The sequence below is a fragment of the Haemorhous mexicanus genome, chromosome 19 (genome assembly GCF_027477595.1).
Source record: "Haemorhous mexicanus isolate bHaeMex1 chromosome 19, bHaeMex1.pri, whole genome shotgun sequence".
In the NCBI taxonomy this organism is placed as follows: Eukaryota; Metazoa; Chordata; class Aves; order Passeriformes; family Fringillidae; genus Haemorhous; species Haemorhous mexicanus.
In genome coordinates this window covers 2,423,053-2,444,292 of record NC_082359.1, presented here as the reverse complement: position 1 = coordinate 2,444,292, position 21,240 = coordinate 2,423,053, and the positions used below count along the sequence as shown (strand labels likewise).

The 21,240-nt window shown below is 43.6% G+C and overlaps 1 protein-coding gene across 4 annotated transcripts in view; it reads right to left on the bottom strand.

The window, feature by feature from the left end:
- CABIN1 (calcineurin binding protein 1) overlaps positions 1-21,240 on the bottom strand; it is a 115,031-nt gene that overhangs the window by 43,362 nt on the left and 50,429 nt on the right. For all 4 annotated transcript variants that reach the window (XM_059863754.1, XM_059863758.1, XM_059863756.1 and 1 more), the window contains one exon: positions 20,689-20,802. In XM_059863754.1, the coding sequence (XP_059719737.1) occupies positions 20,689-20,802 (114 nt within the window). The remainder of the gene's footprint in view (positions 1-20,688; positions 20,803-21,240) is intronic.

The window sequence follows — 21,240 nt, the reverse complement described above, 5'->3', positions numbered from 1 at the left end:
AACAACAAATCAAGATTATGAAAGAAGCTAGTAAACCTCACTGAATAGATTGTGAAGTTATTTATAAAAATTAAGAGAGGTCCATACTGGAACTTAATGAAGAACTATCAGTACTTTGAGCAGCACTAACATAAACAAACACTACCAACCAAGGTGAAATATAAAATGCAATACATACCAGGCATAGTACTTAAAAAATATACTCAACTGTTCACTATTGGAAAACACTTTTGGAAAGTGACAAGAATGGCATGTTCTATGACAGGCTGGTATTCTGGTATGTGCACACAATCTGGAAGCACGCAGAAATACTCAAATCTTTCGCCAATGTTGAGAAGAAAAATAGCAATGGAAAGCAGAAGGGAACAAACATTTAAACTCCTCCAGTGTTCTGACAGAGGTAAAGTGACAGCAGGAGCTAGCAGAAAAGCCTTTCAAACCAGAATTCTGTAAGATCTGACTTGGGTTCCCTGCTCCTTTTTCCAAGGGCAGTTCTAGAAAGACTTGTGTTTGTAAACACATGACAATTCATATTTGAAGGTCCCAGCTCTGCCTGAGGTTTCCTACTGGCTTAGGAATGACAGAAATACACATCCTGGATTTCAAACAGTTTGTCAGCTGAAGTTGAGGGCAGGAAGCAGCTTATTTGAAAGAGGTAGTGAGAAATAAATACCCCATAATAGAGGTTATGAACCAGAAAAAGTGGGTAAAGCCTTGGGGAAGACATATTCCTCTCCAAGAACTGCAGCTCTACATGAGTTTGCACATTTCATCCTCAACAATTAAGAGCCTCCAATTAAGCCATTAGGAGCTGACAAGTAATTAATTTCATTATCTCATTTCCCCCACTACAGCAGCATCCACGGAACACTTCCCTTCTCTGTCCAGCAAGTGGAGGCCCTGAAGGAATCCTGACGGCTATAAAAGGTAAAAAAATCTCTTTCTGTTATGCACTCCACAGCTAATCTCAAGTTATCTTTTCTCCTCTGATACAGGAATTCACGCAACAAAAAAGAATTTCAGTAACTCTGTTTCTCATGTATTTTACCTTTTTTTTGTGGGGGAGGACACATATATGTGCTAACAGCTTATGCTGTCTTGCTTTCAGACACTGCCTGGACTTCCTCAGAAAAACAAAAGCAGCTCTTTATCCAGTTGTAAGAGTTAGTGGAAATGCCCCATTCAAGTAAACAGCAGCATGCCTAGCACCCCAACTAAAGTTGACTGATCTTTGGTAACACCAGAGGAACAAGACATTGCAGGGAAGCAATAATTTAATTACCCTATTTACAGTAACATAAATCACAGTATACACAGGGGGGCTTCACTGCTCAGCCAGCAGCAATACTACAAGAGCTCAGTCTGACACAAGGCACGGCAGTATCAGCTCAGAAGACAGGGTACAGTGTTTGATTTCAGTGATACTGTGAGACAGAAATTATTTGAGAACAACCAGAGTAATTATTGAGGGGGAGGAGGAGTTAGGAAGGCCTCAACATTTAGAGTATTTCAGATTCCAGTAGAGATGCTAAAAACACACAACAGTGCTATTACTGAAAACAGTATCTGGGTATTCAAGATGTCAACCTGAATATGCTCCAATAGAAGGGACACAACTTGCAGCTCCCTGGGTAATAAAAACCTCTACAGCATATGCTTTAATTCTTAGATCTGCTTCGTGCAAAATGCCCCCTGCACACACAAAAATCTGCCATTGCACAATAAACAGAGGCTGCAGTAAATTAAAAAGCCAGAATCGTGGAGCTGCCACAGCCAATGCCGCAAACAGCATGTGGCACTTGCTTTATGCACAACACCAGAATTTACTGCAATTAAGACATACGTTCTAAAATTATAAACATGTGACCAGACAAAGCTGACTGGTTTTAACAAACTGCTAATTAAATTGGAATCCTCTTATCCTCTCTCTCTCCCTTTAGCTGAATGAAGCAGCAACTGTTACAGCATCGTGGCTCATGCAAAACAGACACTGAACAACAGGCTTTCCTGTTAGGTCACCGCTAAGCAGGGGAATCTCCCGTGTGCGCCCGGCTCTCGCAGCAGCGCAGGGAGCGCACGGCAGAGAGCACGGCTGGGCTGCTCTGTGCTCTGTGCCACCCCGGGCTCCTGCGCACCGGCCGAAAAGCCCCTCGCAAGATTCAGGGCTGGATTGAGAACGAGGGTGCTAAGTAATTCATCCCACCCAGGGAGCGGAGGAAGGAGAAATCCCAAACAATACAGAGCGAATCAAACAAAAATCCCTCACCCTTTCGTCCCCCCTTCCAAACTTCTCTCGACTCCTCCGTTTCCCATCGCCCTCAGGATTTTCCCGTGCAGCAAAGCAGCTCTGTTCAGCCTCTAACCGCAGGCGAACCGAACTAATGAAATAAGTATTTCCCAACCACGACGGCAAATGTCATCAGATCTCATCTCCCTCCCTCCAGCTCGGATGAGCCCAGCGGCGCCCGCAGCCCGCCCAGCACCGGAGAAGGGATTCCCCGCAGGTCACGGCCAGCCGCCCGGGAGGCTCTGAGAGCCCGCGGGCAAGCGGAACGGGAAAGGGCAAAGGCACGGCCCGCCGAGGAACGCCCTGCAGGGCGGGGGAGCCGGCAGCTGTTCGTGCTGCTGCTGCGGGCGCAGAGACCGAACTTCCTCCAGCACCGCATCTGTCCCCGCCGGAGCCCCCGGCCTCCCCGCGGGGCACGGCCCGCCCGCCCCGGGCTCCCCGCGTGTGCGCGGGGGAAGTTCCCCGAGCCGCCCCCCGCACTCACCATCACCGAGGCGCGGGCTGGCTCCGCCGGAGTTCCCCGGCGGCCGCGGAGCCGGAGCGCGCCCGCCCCCGCCCGGGCCCCGCGCCGCCCCCGCGCCCCCACCTGACCGCCCCCGCCCGGCTCACACTTCCTCTCGCACCGGAGTTGCCCGAGCCCTGGAAGCCGCATACCTCGGATTTCCTGCCGCCGCGGACAGTTATTTATTTTATTCCTGCCTCTGCCTTCGCCGCCGGGAGGCTGCGGGCCGGGGCCGGCCGTGCCTGACAAGAGGATGTCGGTGCCGGTTACCGCCGAGCCCGGCTCGCAGCCATCCCGCTGAGGGCAACGGAGCCAACAGCTGCCGCTGTCTGTTCGCGAGCATTAATAAAAACCAGTTATCTGCTCCCACCTGTCCGCCAAACCTTCCCGAAATATTCCCTGACCCAGTTTAACCCCACGGGTGCCGCTTCACCGCCCTTCACCTCGCCGCCACCGAAGGCCCGTCCGTGACCTATTTTTCCCCGGCGCGGCCGGCTCGCTGCTGCGCCCGCAGCGCCGAGGCGGCGGGGCCCGCCGGGATGCTCGGAGCGAAGCCGAGCCCGCCACCGGCCGCCTCCCCGCCGCAGCTGCCGCCATGGCCGGGCGCGGGGCCGCCCCCGCAGCGGCACAGCCCGCACCGCTGGGCGCTCGCCCCCGCGGGGCCACCCCGCGGCTCCCCCCGCACGGCACCGACACGCGGCGCCGCGGCCCCGGACAGCATCCCCGGGCCGGCGCTGTCACATCGTCCCCTCCCCGGCTCCTGCGGTACCGGGGGTGCTGCTGGCAGCGCTCTCGCTCCAGCCCTTTGTCACTTCTTTCCTTACATCCTTCTGCCTTCCTCAAACTGTTAGAGGGGAAAAACAAAAGATCTCCCCTCGTCTTTTCCCCTGGACTTCTCTCTCCCTGCTTGTGATGATTTCGGTCAATCCCCCATTAAGAGACCCCAAATGTGTGCCAGCCCGCTGCCAACCTCAGCCCATGTAATCCTGCCTCACAAACTCACTGACACATCTTTCTCCATCTCAGCTCAGCACAGCTAAACTCATCTTCTTTTCCCAGCCACTGATCCAGGCTCTGCTCCAGATTACCTTCATCTCAGAGGTTTAAACATTTTATCTTTACTTGCTCCTTTCTCTCACTTCTGCAGGCAGGGCAATTGCTTTGACCTCTTCCTTGCCTTTCCAAGCATTGCAAGCATTGGTTTGGTTTTCTCCCTCTCCCACTTACCAGGATTATTCTGAGGTGCTCAAAATCCATCCTGTTTACTAACACCTCAGGTTTAATACCTTGCTTCTCAACCACGACAGTCCCCACTGCAGGTAAAAATCAGGTGCTAACATTATCTTCCTTTCCCATCATTTTAGCCACTTTCTACCCATCTTTTCCTCATGTTCCTATTTTCTTAGCAGAGCAATTCAAGGGCTCTCACACTGAAAGCCCTATACACCTTGCCACTTCCTACTTATTTGCATAAATCATACACATATTTCAATGCTTAAAAGCATCTTGAAAAAATAGCTAAAGAATAATTCAGCTGCCCTATTTACCTTCTATAAAATTATATTAATCCACAATACCCTGTGTCTCCACTTAAACTGTAAGAGGGTTAAAGTCTTTTGTTTTAAAGATCTCACTATGGGCATTGCCACTCTCTAAAATAACCCATGTCTTCACTGCCTCTCACATCTTTCCAAAGGCAATAACAAATTCTATATTGATTAACAACACAGTTTTGACACTACCACTTCAAAAATCCATTAACCTTTACTCTTTTGACTGCATAGCACAGATTTACATTTTAAATACAGAACTGAAATGAATACTTACTTTCTATGTATTCATGCAAATAAGCTTCCTTCTGACCTGCCCTTTTTCATCTGCTCCTTTAGTCACAGTAGAGCTCCTATCTCCTCTATTACACTGGGGCTTTTGCCTATGTATTGTCATTTTTTATGCAAATTAAGTAGTTGCTGTACCTGGAATTAAATACACTGTTGGCGTTCACTCATTTGAAATTGTCTCTTTATCTTTAAAGTTTAAAAGGATATGTTTTTCACTATGTATTATCTTTGATTCTGTCCAATTCCAAAGGTTTCTTATCAACTTTTTGTCTCTCTGAGTGGCATTTTCATTAATCACCATGGTATTTCCCATGTTTGCACTGCAGACTCCTACAGCATACATTAGTCAGTTGTCTGAACCCTCACAAGCAGAAGGAATTTTGCAATATTTGCATGTGCAGGTGTACATAACTTACAATGCTACTGAGCAGAATAATTCCAAATTAGTTACCTAAGGTAAAAAATACATCTGCTAGGTGAAGGGTAGGTGGCATCCCCTGCACCTGTGGGAACAACCCCACACCACAGGATCTGCACATTCTGCATATGAGACAGAGATGCTCCAAATTGAGGAGGGTTGTGAAGAACAAGTGGATAAAACCACCTGGTGCTCATAGGAAGGGACTAAAGCTTTGGTGCTCGTGTCAGAAATGTCCCTGAGTTATTCTCAGGCACCCACCCACACCCCTGGGAGCTGCAGCCCTGTGCAGGCACTGCTGCTCCAGGCTCCTGCAGAGGGTGGCTGGCACCATCCTGCTGGTGCTCTTGGGTCAGACCCAACACCACCTAAAATCAAAGGCCTTTTCACTCATCACTTTTATACAAAGCAGGATTTGGGAAACAATATTTAAGTTTTCTGGCTGGTTAAGGGTAAAAGAGGATACACTGTTTTCTTGTTTTATTAGCTGGAGACACTGTGCAAATGAGGGCAGTAGAAACAGCTAACATCTACTGCTTTTTAAGTTTAATTTAGGTGATATAGGACCAAAACAACGTGGCTTTATGTACTTTGGCAAGAAAGGATGGATGGGAAAAGGACTGACAGAGCAATTACAGGGAACTTGAAACATGCCCAGAGTCAACAAGACGACCTAACATTTGTCCTTTTAAAAATAAATACTCAGAATGAATAGTTTCAGCTCACCAAAATATCTCTGAGAAAGGAAAACAATCATCCTAGGTGCAACTGGTAATCCTCAAAGACCATGTCCTACACTTGTCCTCCAATTAGGGGAAAGACCATGAAAACCATTAAAGACCATTAAAACTGACAAGTTTGTACTGCACTCCGTGTTTCCTACTTTCAACCTCATCTAAATTTTTTTTGTTTTAAAATTTCTGGTTCTTCAAATCAGTAACAATCAGGAAAAGTCTGATGAACACCTCAGCCACAATCAGCTATGGCACATGAGCTCCAGTGTGTGCTCTCCAGTGCCACAGGACTAGGAGCCAGATGGAAATGATTTTACACTTCTGCACTCTGGGATTTCTCCATGAAATGTTCCAGGGTGAATAATGAATGTTCACAAAGATTGCAGGCCTCTCTGCACTGCTGAGATAAGGGTGCCAGCTTTCCTTGCAAACACAGCATATGAGTTTGTTAAGGTCATTTGAAATTCTGTTCCATTTTCAAATGGTTTTTTTCAGTTTGAAGGATATGCACTGTAAATCCTAGCATGAACTCTATTTCCACTTAGCAGAGGTAGATTTCACCTCTTGTTTTTAAGGAAGTAGGACATTGTTTTCACTTATAGATGACTTCATTTTCCTTGCAGAGATAAGAGTAATCTGAAGTTTCCAGTTCAGTGCAAGTCCTACAGGAACTAGAAAGTATCTTTCCTCCAGCAGCAGTATTGCCTCCTTTAACTCAAGTACTTTCTTGAGTTATTTCTTGGTTTTTTTCTTGCAAACAGTAAGATAACAATAGGTACCAAATTGAAATATTTGCCTAGAAACCCCTGTTTAATCCAGACTGGCAAATTTTGTGGTCTTATAAGTATTTTCCAGGAAAATTTCTCTTTTCCATCAGTGCTAGAACTGAATTTGATGTAATTTTATACCTCAAAAACTTACTCAAGAACAGCAATTTCTACAGATAAAGCTATTATTTTGGGAATTTCAGATGGACCATATGCTGTCTGTCTAGAGACAAACAAGTATAAAATCATATCAAATGATTTGCCTACACAAGACATCTGAACTGTTGCTCTCAAAAGGGCAAATGGAAGAAGAAAGAACAAGTGCAAGTGGAAAAATGGGAGAGGAGGATGTCAAAAGGCAGCAATAGGAAGAAATGAAGCTGAAAGGAGACTTGGAACAGAAATCTGCAGTTCATTGTCTTACTGTCTTCACCTTGCTGCCCACATACTTAAAAGACTTCAGCTTCAGCTTCATCTCCTGGTGGGCCTTTCATTTTGTCAGCCCCAGTCTGCTGCTGGAGACAGCTCTCAGACAGAAGTTTGCAGGAAGGAAGACACTTTGCTTTGCTTTACCTTATTGATTTGAGGACATACTGAGGCAGGAAATCTTACTCTGGCTCAATTATTCACAAAGAGCATGCAGAGACTTGTCAGATTCTGAAGAGAGGGAAGTGACATATTGAGAAGACAGTGACAAAATAACCCAGAAAATGGACCTACATGGGAATGGTTTACCTGCCTAGCCTGTCACCCTGATGCTCAGCCCAAAACCAGAGGCTGTGACTTCCAGCAGTGATTTCAGAGAGAGAGCAATACTCACTGACTGCTAATTCACAAAGTGGGGACCCACCCTTCTGCTTAAAATTATTTCTGCCACACTTTGTCAGCAGGGTCACACTGACTGATTGTCTCAGTGCTGGGCTGAGAACTCCCTGGGCAGGAAATGTGTAAGGCACTTAAATCCTGTCTGTGTCTCCTCTTTTCTTCCCTAATTCAAATCCTTTTGCTTTCGACGTGCCTGGGTGACCAGGGGCACAACTTGGAATAATAACTTGTGGCACAGCAGTGGATATTTCTGCATGTCAGCAAGGGCAACTGACTATTCTGGAATGTCACATCAAGACACTGATGATCTCCAAAGCAATCAACACTGGGATTTTTGGTAAAATCCTACACTTGAAATTCTGTAACACAACCTAGCAGTGCTGAGAGCCCAGGTCTGTTTCCTGACCAAAACTCCCTCCAGCTGGAACACACTCACTGCTGTTAATTTAAATTTCAGTCAGTTGCTAATACTTTTATAGCTTAGTGTTCTGTTTACAAACTATATAGAGTATTGCTTATTTGCTCGTGCAATTTAAATATTGAAAAGAAGGTTTAAAAAAAAAAAATTAGTAAAAGCCTAAGCTTCCAAAAACTCTTTGTTTGAAATAAGCTTGACTTTCAGAAAATGTCTGTGTACATAGTTGCATGTTTTATTTGAAACACTAGAAAATGTGAAGTATTATTTTTGTTGGTCCTAGAAGTAATGTTCTCTTTAGTATAAATAATTCAGAAAAATACTTTTGCTTTCTTATTAATTGGAAAAAAAATTACAATGAAAATACCCTGACCTGAAACCTGCTGGGAAGTAAGTAATTTTCAGTAAGACCTTTAGTACAGAGCTGTCAGTCTAAGGGCAAACAAAGCCATATGTTTTTCTTTCAAGCCTGTTGAAAAAACTACTGTGCTACAGGCATGAAAACAGCACCTTTATGTTTCACTAAATGCAATTTTTAAGGATTAAGTTTATCCCATTGTCAGTGTTTCAGCTTACAAAGTATTTGGAATGTGCATTTCATTTCAACACTTCCACTCCCTTCACCAGGATTTTCCCTTTTGCTACCAAGAAAATACCTTTGAAATCATTGCACTGCATTCACCTCAGAAATCCCCTCTTCATTATACAACAACACAGGCCTGCAAGCCCTCCTTCTCTTTAAAATCTGATTTATGACTCTATTTCAGCTTTTTTTTCAACACTGAATCTGCCACGAGCTGTGACACACATGGGTTACAAACATAAAATATGCACTCTACACCAAGCAGATCAGCCACGACAGAAGGCAGTGCTGAGGTGTCACTGAGTTTGGGATGGCTGCACACAAACTTCTCCATGGATGAGCTACATGGACATAAAAGCCTGGCCTATCGTCAGGTTTGTCCAGATTTTTGGAAATATTTTAGTCACTTCAGTATCACTGGAATAACTGGAGCCTGGTGATTCTGAAATGCTGCAGTTGATAGCTGTACTATTATTTAAGGAAAAAATGAGCAACAAACCCCAACACATACTTTAAAACCTGTAGTGTAGTCTGTCAGGAGGAATAAACCAGGAATATGGGAACAGAAATAATTTTAGCTGTTACACCAAGCTCATTAAATGATCTCAAACATCTGAATACTTAAGAAAATGCCACTGCATTAATGACTCCCACCAGTTTCAGTCTGCTAAACAGGAGATCATAGTCTAAGTGCTAATTCACTTTGAATATACACACAGGGAGCAGCTGAAGAGATAAAGATTTAAATAGAAAATGACCTGCTAGGAGTTTCCAGTTCTGATTTTTACTGTGTCAGCAAATCAAATAGCCAGCAAAATTCATAATTCATTCTGAGTAACTGTTAGAAGTGCTTCAAGTGAAAAGCTTGTGGTGGCTTTTTTTCTGGTTTTCCTTCCTCTAACCTATAGAAAAATTAAACAACTCCAAAAAAGCCAAATTTGTGAAACTTTATTGACAGGAGGTGAGTAAGCAAACTGGAGGAGATGGAGTGGAGGCAACAGAAATGAACAAAGGCCATAAAGCTCCTGGAAAAAAGCCATTTGTCACTCCAGCTCTTACAGAAATTCCTTTGTCGGATCAGAGTAATACATCTGAGAGTTCAGAGGAGCATGCTGAAATACTGACCACTATGGGCTTCATTACTTTCACTCACCCACTCAATCCTATTTTGCTTTAATTCCTTTCAGGAGGCTGAGAAAGTCACCTTGTCTAAGTGGTCACCCCTGCTGTTTCCACAGCAGCCACCACGCAAACTCCAGCAGTGTTCACATTGTGCCAGGAAATCCTACCTCCTCCACAGGAGCCACAGAGTCTGCAACAATAACACACTATACAATATTCAACATTTTTACTCCTCTAACTTCAGGAATTTTGCCAAAAGATGGAGTGCTATTACTCAGAGAACTCCCACTTCAATGTCCACATTTCAGCTTCACACAGTGACATTGCAAACTGGTCAGCCTACACAGCAGCAAAGATGCTCTTACCTACCATCATCTGCCATCTTCTCCATCCTGACCCTTTGAACTTGGCCAATTATATTTTGCTGTAGCCATTAAGTTAAAAATATTTATCTACAAATGCTGCTTGCTTGCACAGGTACACACAGGCTTGCATCATGCTGCTCTCATCCCACATTCTTCTGTTTTCATTTTTGCACTAAGGCAGTGTTTATCCATGACAAATACATACATCCTTCTCCAGAGAACTGAAATTCCTGGAATATTTCTCATTAAATATACTTCTTTAATAAAATAAAGCTAATTTCACTATTAATGCTCTTCTTTCTACAAGGATGGAAGTTATTATAAATTACCATAATTCCAGGTAAATTAAAACCATCACTGGTGCAGAAGGAAATTCTCACAGGGTTCCAGGAAGGCAGGATGAGCAGTTTGATGGAAGTGGTTTTGTGTTTCCTTACTGCCATTTGGGGTCTTTCAGAGTGAGACTGGTATTTTCACCAAGACAAGATACAGGAATGAAAAAAACCTGCCATACCTGGAATATGGAACAGACAAGAGCTGAGCAAGAGATCTGATATCTCCCCAAAAGCAGTCGTGGAAATATCTACAAAATTCAATGTACAGAAGAAGAAACTGCCTTGGTTAAAATCACAGAATTCTCTGCATGTACAGCTGGAGGAAACAGCTCATCAAAAAGCACTGTTCACCCTGGCTTCAGCACACACAGCTTCACCTAAGGAGGAAACATTGAAGAAAACTCCTGAGTGTGGCTTGATTCTGGCTCCACATTCATTACATAAATGCTCCTCAGAGTGATGCCACCACTTTTAGAACAAAAGAAGGGAGTATTTAAAGACAGAAGGTACAACTTTACCACTTCAGACACATGGACATTACTGGCCTGCTCAACACTCCTGTGTGAACTCCACACATGGATATTGATAGGAATTCTGTGTCAAAGCTTTCAGAGAGAGACTATGGAATCTGTAGGAGACAGGAAAGCTAATGGCAGCTAATAAAGATTCCATTTTATGTCTTAGATATTTCTTCAATGGTTCCAGATTTAGTCTTTTCTGGATTTGTTTGCTTTGTTTTGTTTATGCAGCAGTCTACACTGATCTAACTGTTCTTGCCATTTATTTCCATGATAAAACTGGGAGAAATAACTCATAGTAAGAACCTGCAAAAACTAGTCTGATAAATAGACATATAATACACATAGAATATAAAAATATGTATTTTAAAGACATTTTATAGATCACCACCTTTAAAACTCTGTTCTCCTACTGTATTTAAAAATTTTAAGTTAGTTTAAAAATCTAATTTTTTTTTAAGAGGAAAGAAGCCAATCCAAGAGTAAAAGTAATCCCATTAAGTGCCTAAAGGTAGCTCTCCCACCGTATCTGATACACAGCTAGCAGATGGAAAAATCAAATAATGGATTTATTCATTACACATCTGTAAAAGGACACTGATCACACAGTATTCCAGCAAGCCTCCACCTTTCAAACACTGTTTAGAGTGGGTGGAATGGTTGCTGTTAGACTTTTAAGATCCAGGTTTAAAACAAAGTGCTTTATGTCCTCTAACACTACAATCTCCATGACAATCTCTCTTCCCCAAAGCAATAGCTTCATTTATTTCAGGGTCATCTCCTCCCTTGCTTACCTTGCCTAGAAATTCATCTACTCAACAAAAGAAGAAACTTTTCCTAGGGAAACAGAATGGAAAATAAAAAATAGCTGTTTAATATCCACTGGCACAAATGACAGTTCCAAAGCCCATGCTGTATCTCCAGGGATTTAGATTTATTGGCATCTTTACTAGCTGGGCCTTGGAAGGCTGCAGAGTTGGCCAGGAAGAACAGTGTGTATACACTGAGACAGAAAACTCTGTGAACGACGGACATTTTTCACTGATGAGTTCTGTTTTTCCAAGAGGATGGAGTGAAGAACTGTAAATAACATGTTGGGCAGAGGTTGAAAAAGTTATCTAGCTTTTTATAGGCAACTTTAAGACTTCATTGCTTGCTGGGTTTCTGGGCCCAAGCCAATCACTATGAAAGTTTCACTTGCACAGTTAACTCCTTGCTTCCCTTTGGTCCCAGAGCTGTACTGAAGTTGCACAAGAGAGTGAGCACACAAGTGACAGAGAATGAGAGGTGCAACTCTTCTCTACCTGCTAAAAGCATTCTTTTAACTAAAATGTTTGAAAATCAGTGGGCAGGGAATGGATGAATAGAATGAAATTAACTTTACAGATGGAATAACAAGGGACAAAGATGGAAAATGGCTTTTTACTGACAAAAGAACTATCAAGGGTAAAGTCAGAAAAGAAATTATTTAATTTTAATTCTGACTGTAGGGACAACTTGTATCATACTTTCCTGCTTCCCCTTTCCCCAGTGGAGGCCATTTCCCATGCTAGATGAGAAAAACAATGGACATATAACATATAACAATCACATTAATGATTACTTGAATAAAATATGTGGATTTTTGAAAAGCTACTTTTTTCCACACAGAAACAGTTGTCCTCAGTAAATTCAACAGAGTCACAGTCACTAATCTTTCATGCATTCAGTTTCATAAAATTAACTTTCTGTCATGAGAAAAGGGCTGGGCTATCACCTTGCTATGCATCTTAATGAATCAGCTTGTCCAAAATTTAAGTACTCATTAAAAACAAACAAACAAAAAAAACCACCTTCAGTTTCCACATTCCATGCAAAAATAATCCTGTAAATAAGAATTATAGGTAACCAATGCAAATATGCTTTCCTGAGTCTGCAGGCAGGTATGACAATGATTTTTTTCAGTAGGAGTTCCTTTATCCTGTGGTTCAAGGAACATTCAAGGATGAGTGCCAGAAGCATCACACCTGTAACATTATTTTGCTCTGCAGAAGAGACAGTGAAGGGTAATGGAGAAAATTAGCAAAGACCAAAAAGGAAGAAAACCAAGGAAAAGAGAATGGGAAAACACTGATTTGTTTGCATTTTTCAGTCTTCCAAACTTTAGCTTGTTCTGTAACTAGAAAATATCTGCCATTTATACAGCTGACTGTATTTACAAGTTAAGGCATATGATCATAGAATCATTTGGCTCAGGAGGGACTCCTGGAGGGTTTTTCATTTATTCCCAGCAGTTTTCCACACAAAAATCTCTTCCCCACACCAGAAATGGTTTCCTCACCCAGATGAGGAACAATAGGTCTATAATGTCATTACTGGGGAACGTGGGGAAAGCTGTGAAATCCTTGTTAAAATTCCTGGGGCAGCAGGCCAGGCAGGCAGTGTGGCAGCTCCAGCCCACGTGGGGCAGAGCACAAGGTCTGTGCTGTCTGTGCCCCAGGAGAGGCTCAGCTCCCCCAGCCCCTGTGCAGCACAGGCAGCACTGCAGGAGCCTCTGAGCACAGCCCAGCCCTGCTGCCAGCAGCAGCAGCTCCCAAAGTGCCACATCTCTGCACGGAGCAGCCTCCTCCTCCTAGCACAAGGAGAAAATCTGCAGCACAGAGATGTCTCCTGCTGAACATCTGAACACTTCCCAGGTGGTGGGAGCTGGCAGGAGGAGCTGCATTACTTGCACAAAGCAGAGCACTGGGCCTGCTCCTGCCCAGGGAAAACCCTGACATTTCATGGCTACAACATGGCCATGTCCTGGAGAGATTAAAGACAAGTCTATCTTCTAAAGTAGGTAGGAATTTAACCATCTCCTAACCAGATGTCCCTATCCCTAGGGACCCCACTTAGCCTAAGCACAAAAAAGAAAAATAAGTAGTAGAAAAAAAAAATAGACTTTTATTATATGTTGTCATTGTGGTATTGTTACTGTTTTGTTTAGTGCAACTACACAGTGTCAGTGGTGGAGGTCACCTCTTCTAGACACTTGTTTTTGCATATTAAATGGTACAAAGTCTAATAACTTGCTTCAAGCATTATCTAGCTGCTGGAATCAAAGTGGGTTTTGGTTTTTTTTTGTAATGATTCCTTTAAGGTTTCTGTTCCCTTGTGGCTGCATAAAATTGGCATCCAAAACCCTCAGAAGTAAGAACAGCAAAATGGAATAACTAAACCCTTGTGATTTCTGGGATGTCCCTTAGGATTTCTTTCCTTTTTTTTTTTTTTTTTTTGAGTTGGCAACCCCTTGTACTCATTTTCAAATAAAGCATTAGGAGCACTAAAAAGGCCAACATTTTTTCAGAACCAATCATGATCAAACTAAAACATAATCATTAATTTTCTCAGAGCCTCCACACACGATTAAACTGCACCTCTCACCACGCTGAGGGCACAATCTCAACCCAATGGATGCACAGTAAGTTTCTTCCAGTTCTTTCCACTTCCCTCCAGTCTGATTTAAATGGCAGTAGTTTGGTGGGAAGGCTCATGTTCCCATAGCAGATGTCTAGGTGCTGGAAGCACATTTGCCAACCAAAAAGAGACACATCAACTATGAGCAGGAGGAGAGTAACTCAGATCTCTCACCAGCCAAGGACAGGAAGGAAAGCAGAGTGGTGAGATTGCTACAAAAGTGGTTTTAGTCTGCTGTTCCTCCAGTTTCAAGTTTTTGAGTACATGGCAGGAAATACTGAACCTTTCAGTGAGGTTGTCTCAAGCAGCCTTGAAGAGCTGCCCCTTGGCACTGTGTGCTGCTTGGGGGTTCTTCAAGCCAACACTGGCAGCAAACTCAGACTGGGCAGAACACACACCTAAAATAGGTTCAGAACACTGCTAATGAATTTCCTTCTTCCTTCTTTCCTTCTAAGATAGCCAGCTGTCTCTAGCAGAGACATTAAATTCTGTAACAATTTTTTCATTTTCATCAAAGGTATGAGAATCATTAATGCTGAGGTTACACTTCAGGAAATGGGAGAGAACCAAACAAACAGCTGGACTGGATCAAAAGAAAATCCCATAAATTCACTCAATGCCATATTTTTGACAGTGACCATTAATGCATTTCTATGGGAATGTAAAAAACAATTGAGGCATAAAATGAAATCTTGACAGAGCTGCCCAACTGCCAAGAGAGCTGAGGCACATTGCCTGTTTGTCCCCTATATTGGGGACTGCATAAGAGCCTTCTTTTCTGCATCTCAAATCTCAAATTCACCTGTATGGCTCTGGTCACACAGAACCCCAAACCAGCACCCTGCTCTCCTTTTCAGAACCAACTTAGCTCTTAAGAGAGGCAGCTGTAACTCTCAGCCTGGAACACAACTAAGGCAAGAAGCTGCTACACAGAGAAAGCTCCCACTGGGTAACACCATGCTGTGTAACAAGAACTACCTTTAGAAACACCAGCTTTAGCCTTCAACTGCTCCGTGTCCAGAGCTTGCCCTGCTCAGCAGAGTCTCCTGCCAGTGCCCAGTCACACTTGGCATGAACAAAGAGAAAATAAAGGGAACTTGCTGCTGTCTGCAGCTTCAGGCACTCAGTGGATGCCCCCACCTTGCTTTGACCCTGAATGAAGGGCTTTATGCACACACAGCAGAGAATAAACACACTGCATTGCTTTTGGAATTCAAACCAGAACAATCATCCACAACAGTTTGCAGCAAGACTTCATGCACACCAGTGTCAACACTGTAGTATATGGTGTGCATGCACAGCTTTTGTCTGTGGGGAACAGTTACCAAAGATGGACATGAAGATCTTTAGTACAACAGATTATTATTACCACAGAAGATGTGCCAGAAAAATACAAACAGTGTCTATTAAACCATATGGAGAACTTGCTGGTACATGGAGCTCAACCACCAAAGTGCTTCTTCCACAATCCCCACCTACCCACAGCCTGATCAATGCCCATCATCTGTGCACAAAGTTTGTTTTATTAATAGTACCACAAAATCTGGATATATAAGAAAGTGCCCTACTATATAAAGCAATATATTGGGATTTTTTTTCTCCTGCTGAAATAATTTCTAATTTAGTTACTATAGAAACCATCCTGCAGCCATCCTAAAAAAAAGTATCTCTGTATATATTTACACTCACACTGAGAAGAAGAGGATAAAAGCTGGAATGTACCTGTACATGGAAGAGACAAATGGCCAAAACCACCAGATTTGACAGTAATTGATAGGAACACAGCTGAAACTCCTTAAAATCTAAGAGCAATATTCATTCACATGATTGCCATCACTAACAAAGCCATGAACATGCAAAAACCTCTGCTTACAGAAAAGCAGGGCCTTTGCTGCTCAGGAAACAAACAGGGACAATAATGCAGTAACAACATTTTTTCTCAGAACTGAAAAAGTGAAGTTCTGAGCATCCTGACATTATTCTATTATGTCAGATGAGAAGAAGTCAGGGCTAGCTGAACATGCCTTTTTTGCTCATTTAAGTTGTAGATGAGTGACAGCTAACAAATTATACAACAGTCCATGACACACAGATCCAGACCAGCAGTTCTGCAGTAAAATTTAACAAGAGACAGCTTTACCTAGGTTTATTTCTTTTCATACAGTGCTGTCATAAACATTTCATAAATAATTCTACTAGGAGTATGCATGATTTATAAAATGTCTGGGAGGAGCTGCTAGCTTTCTCTCTTGCACTCTGTTGTTTGTACTTGTAAAATTGAGTCAGCTGTAATTTCAACAACCCTAAATCTTCTCTACAAGAGATTAAAAACACCAATGCTACTTGCTGCAGTAGAAAAAGGTATTCCAGTAGAAAAGTATCTACAGAAAGCCACTGAGACAATAATTTAACTATTTTGTATCATGAAGGCTGAAGAGTTCTCAGAAGAGAAAACCAAAGGCATTTAATGGAAGCAAATAAACACTTTGGGTAAAAGGTTTCTATTGGAAATAACCCTAGGGGACATTAATAGCCTTAGAAAATTTTAAGGTTGGCCATTTAATTTCTAAGATTAGATGAGACTAGTTTTGTAGAGGGCTAGAATCTGTGTTTTATCACCCAAGTCTGGATGTGAAGACAGGAGCTGGGACAGTGGGCTGCAGCACCATCTGCACAGGGGATGACACACCAGAGCTCTGACCCAGATGGTGCAGCTCAGCCTCTTCCCCACTGCCTGCCTGGGAGCCCTGCATGGGAACAGAATAGCTGTGCCTTAACCCAGGCAAGGTCAATGCAGAGCTGAGAGGTTTCTTTCCAAGTTGTTCACAGATTTAGGTTTGTCCAATTCTGGAATGTCAGCTGACACCACCAGCTTTTTGTCATGGGCACTTGTGGCCCTTTCCCTCTCAGATCTGGATTTTCTCACTGTGCTATGTCTGTGTCATCTGTTCTGGATTAATGCCACATGCTTCACACAATGTTACTTGAAGAGGATTTTGAAAATATTGCTGGGTAGAAAATGAGACCACCAAAATATTTCATCATGCTAAACTCTTGCCTGTTCCCAGGAAGACAAACCTACATGCATGCAGAGTAAGTCAGGATGTCCCCACAGCTGAGACACTGGAGCTCATCCCCAAACAAAAACTCTGGAAGCCTGGAGACAGTGATCTACATGGAGGACTCCAGACTAACACTACCTTTGTATGTTGGCAGACCCAAGTTCAAACTGAGAATATCATTTACAAATACCTTCTATCTTTTCTACCACTATTCCAATATATTGCACAGGGTCAGCATATACCTTTTGTTGAAGGTTGTCTATTTTTTCATTGTGTATCTAATTTCTGATTAAAGAAATCAATAATGGGAATTAAGTTTTTGTTGATTTACAAAATAACATTATTATATTGCTGTCAAGTATCTATGCTAGTACTTTGCATCCTTCAGAGTATAAAAATATCGGTATGCAGAATGAGAAATAATTACTTCCTGAAATAATGCTAGAAAATTCCACCTAGGAATATAGTGGAATCTCTTTAAATTAAATTAGCTAGCATTAGCATTCAAAAACTAGACATGATTTAGGTCAACCACTGATCTCTCCTAATGTGGTAATTCACATTTTCAAGCAGAAACACTCCCTTATACACACCTCTCAGTCCCCTACTGCTCATCTTCCTCATACATTAAAACAGAATACTTCTGACACTTAACCCTGCAGTGATGAACAAGTCAGCCTTGATCATGCAAAGTTCACACTCGGCTTGAAGCATGTTGAGTAATTCCATGAATTTCCACAAGAAGACTTTGCACTATGTGACTCTGAGTCCAAGCATTCAGCAGGGCCAGGGGCTAATCACAGCAGGATTTTTGTAGGGAAAACTGGCAGCCAGTGCAGGGAAGCCAGCACAAAGCTGTGCAGCCATCAGTGAGGTGCCACTGCTTAGTCTGCCCCATCAGCTGTGCCCTGGCTCCAGCTGGGATAGGGTTAATTCTATTCCTAGTGGCTGGCACAGCACTGGTTTGGATTCAGTGTGAGAATCATGTTGATAACACACTGATGTTGCAGTTGTTGCTAAGCAGTGCTTACTCTAAAGCAGTTTCCCAGGCTCTGCCAGTGAGGAAGTGCACAAGGAGCTGGGAGGGAGCATGGCCAGGAAAGCTGACTGGAACTGGCCAGAGGGTAGAAGAGAGGTATGTACATAAACCAGTAGGGAAACTGGGGGGCTGATGGCTGCTGGGGAGCTGCTACATCAGTCAGCAGGTACTGAGCAGCTGGACTGAGCATCACTTGCTTTTCTTGGGTTTTATTCCTCTCTATTTCTTATCTCTCTTTCATTACTATTATTATAATATTTTTTATTTCAGTTTTTTAACTGATCTTCATCCAGGGGCTTTACCTTTTCTGTGATTCTCCTCCCCATGCCATGGAGGGTATGGGAGGGGAGTGAGCAGATGGGTGCATGGTATTTAGTGCTGGCTGAGAGCACTTGTTAATCAAAACTTCTCTCCAGAAAGATGCAATGATATAGAAGCCCTTTTGCAGACTGATCCATGAATCAATGTTGAACCATTGTCAATATTCCTAAGCTGTTTAACCCATCTGAGGGACGATAATCAGAGATGAGCACTTACCTTGTACTTAAAAGAGGTTTGCAGAGAGGTGCTAATTAACACAACATACAGCAAAAATGAAGATGGGTGTAAACAGATATAAAGCAGAAATAAATGTCACAATTCCAATATTAAAACAGAAGCACTGGATGGGAAAGCAGAGACACCAAATTTTGTCACTGCCATCACAAGCAACCACATAACAGATTTGGATTGTACTCAGCCCAGAATGACAGAGCATCTCCAGGCTCCCAGCACACACTGCAAACCAGAACTGCTAAAGAACTCTATCACAAAAGAAGAAAAGGCAAAACCCCTGGGACATAGCACAGAAAAGCCAAAGACACCAGAGACAACAGCAGGGTGTGAGTGGCAATCCCAGAGGGAACTGAGGGATAAATGCCCATTGATCTCAGGAGAATTCTGTGTCCGTGTCAGGGAGAGGCACAGGCAGCCTGTGCAGGTGATCACAGACACAGGGACAGTCCTGAGGAGGTGATCACAGGGACAGTCCTGTGCAGGTGATCACAGACACAGGGACAGTCCTGTGGAAGTGATCACAGACACAGGGACAGTCCTGAGCAGGTGATCACAGGGACAGGGACAGTCCTGTGCAGGTGATCACAGGGACAGGGACAGTCCTGAGGAGGTGATCACAGGGACAGTCCTGTGCAGGTGATCACAGGGACAGGGACAGTCCTGAGGAGGTGATCACAGGGACAGTCCTGTGCAGGTGATCACAGGGACAGGGACAGTCCTGAGGAGGTGATCACAGACACAGGGACAGTCCTGTGCAGGTGATCACAGACACAGGGACAGTCCTGTGCAGGTGATCACAGGGACAGTCCTGTGCAGGTGATCACAGGGACAGGGACAGTCCTGAGGAGGTGATCACAGACACAGGGACAGTCCTGTGCAGGTGATCACAGACACAGGGACAGTCCTGTGCAGGTGATCACAGACACAGGGACAGTCCTGTGCAGGTGATCACAGACACAGGGACAGTCCTGTGCAGGTGATCACAGGGACAGTCCTGTGCAGGTGATCACAGGGACAGGGACAGTCCTGTGCAGGTGATCACAGACACAGGGACAGTCCTGAGGAGGTGATCACAGGGACAGTCCTGTGCAGGTGATCACAGGGACAGTCCTGAGGAGGTGATCACAGACACAGGGACAGTCCTGTGCAGGTGATCACAGACACAGGGACAGTCCTGTGCAGGTGATCACAGACACAGGGACAGTCCTGAGGAGGTGATCACAGACACAGGGACAGTCCTGTGCAGGTGATCACAGAAACAGGGACAGTCCTGTGCAGGTGATCACAGGGACAGTCCTGTGGAGGTGATCACAGACACAGGGACAGTCCTGTGCAGGTGATCACAGACACAGGGACAGTCCTGAGGAAGTGATCACAGACACAGGGACAGTCCCTATGACAGTGCTGCTGCCTCACTCTGGGGCTGGGAGGCTCCTTCTGCTGAGCCATGCTACAGAGAGCAGAGCACAAGAAAGCTCCTTCCAACTCAGCAGAGCTCTTAGAGCAAATAGCAAATTTTTCATCTTGAGAACTGCAGGTTGAGTTGAGAAACAATAAACAAAAGGATAATTAAGATGAACAAAATTAGAATTTTTAAAGAGGGCTCAGCCATCAAGTATATGATAAATGATGCATAACTGAAAAAATGTTGGTGCTTCTCTCCCCATGTTTTCAAGCTCACCAGAAATAACCCTTCAAGAGAGATATTCACCCAGTAAATATCTCTGTAATTCTCCTTTCCTTTACCAGCTCATGGCTTGTTTAACGTGCCTGTGTGGAATTTCACATCCCATCCCTTTGCAGACCTTTCCAATGAGAAACAGGTGTCTCAGGGCTGGCTGAGAACACAAGTGCACTGTGTTTATCAGCTGTGTAAACTTACATTGAAGAAGTTGGTCTTGTTCCTCTCACAGAAGAGGCCCTGTGCAGGCATGTGCTTCAGCTGCTGCCAGGGCACCCCGCTGCCCAGCAACACGTCCCGGGCCCACTGCAGGTTCTGTGGACAACAACAGCCAGGTCAGATGGAGGCAGGGTCTGAAAAATCCTCTTTGCCCAGGATTTTCTCCTGGGAAGCTGAGAAGCTTCAGAGAAAAATGAAAACAATATTATCTGATTGCTGCTCCTGTATTTGGCTGCTTTGGAATGTGGTTTGGACACTGTTTATCCAACTGGTCATTGTTTGATTGTTTCATGTGAATTGTTTTAACTTAATGACCAATCACAGCCAGGCTGTGTTAGGACTCTGGAAGGAGTCATGAGTTTTCATTATCATCCTTGTAGCCTTCTGTCTGTATCCTTTCTCTATTCTTTAGTATAGTTTTAGTATAGCACTATTTAATATAATATAATGTCATAAAATAATAACTTAGCCTTCTAAGAACATGGAGTCAGATTCATCATTTCCTCTTTCATCCTGGGGACCCAGCAAATACCA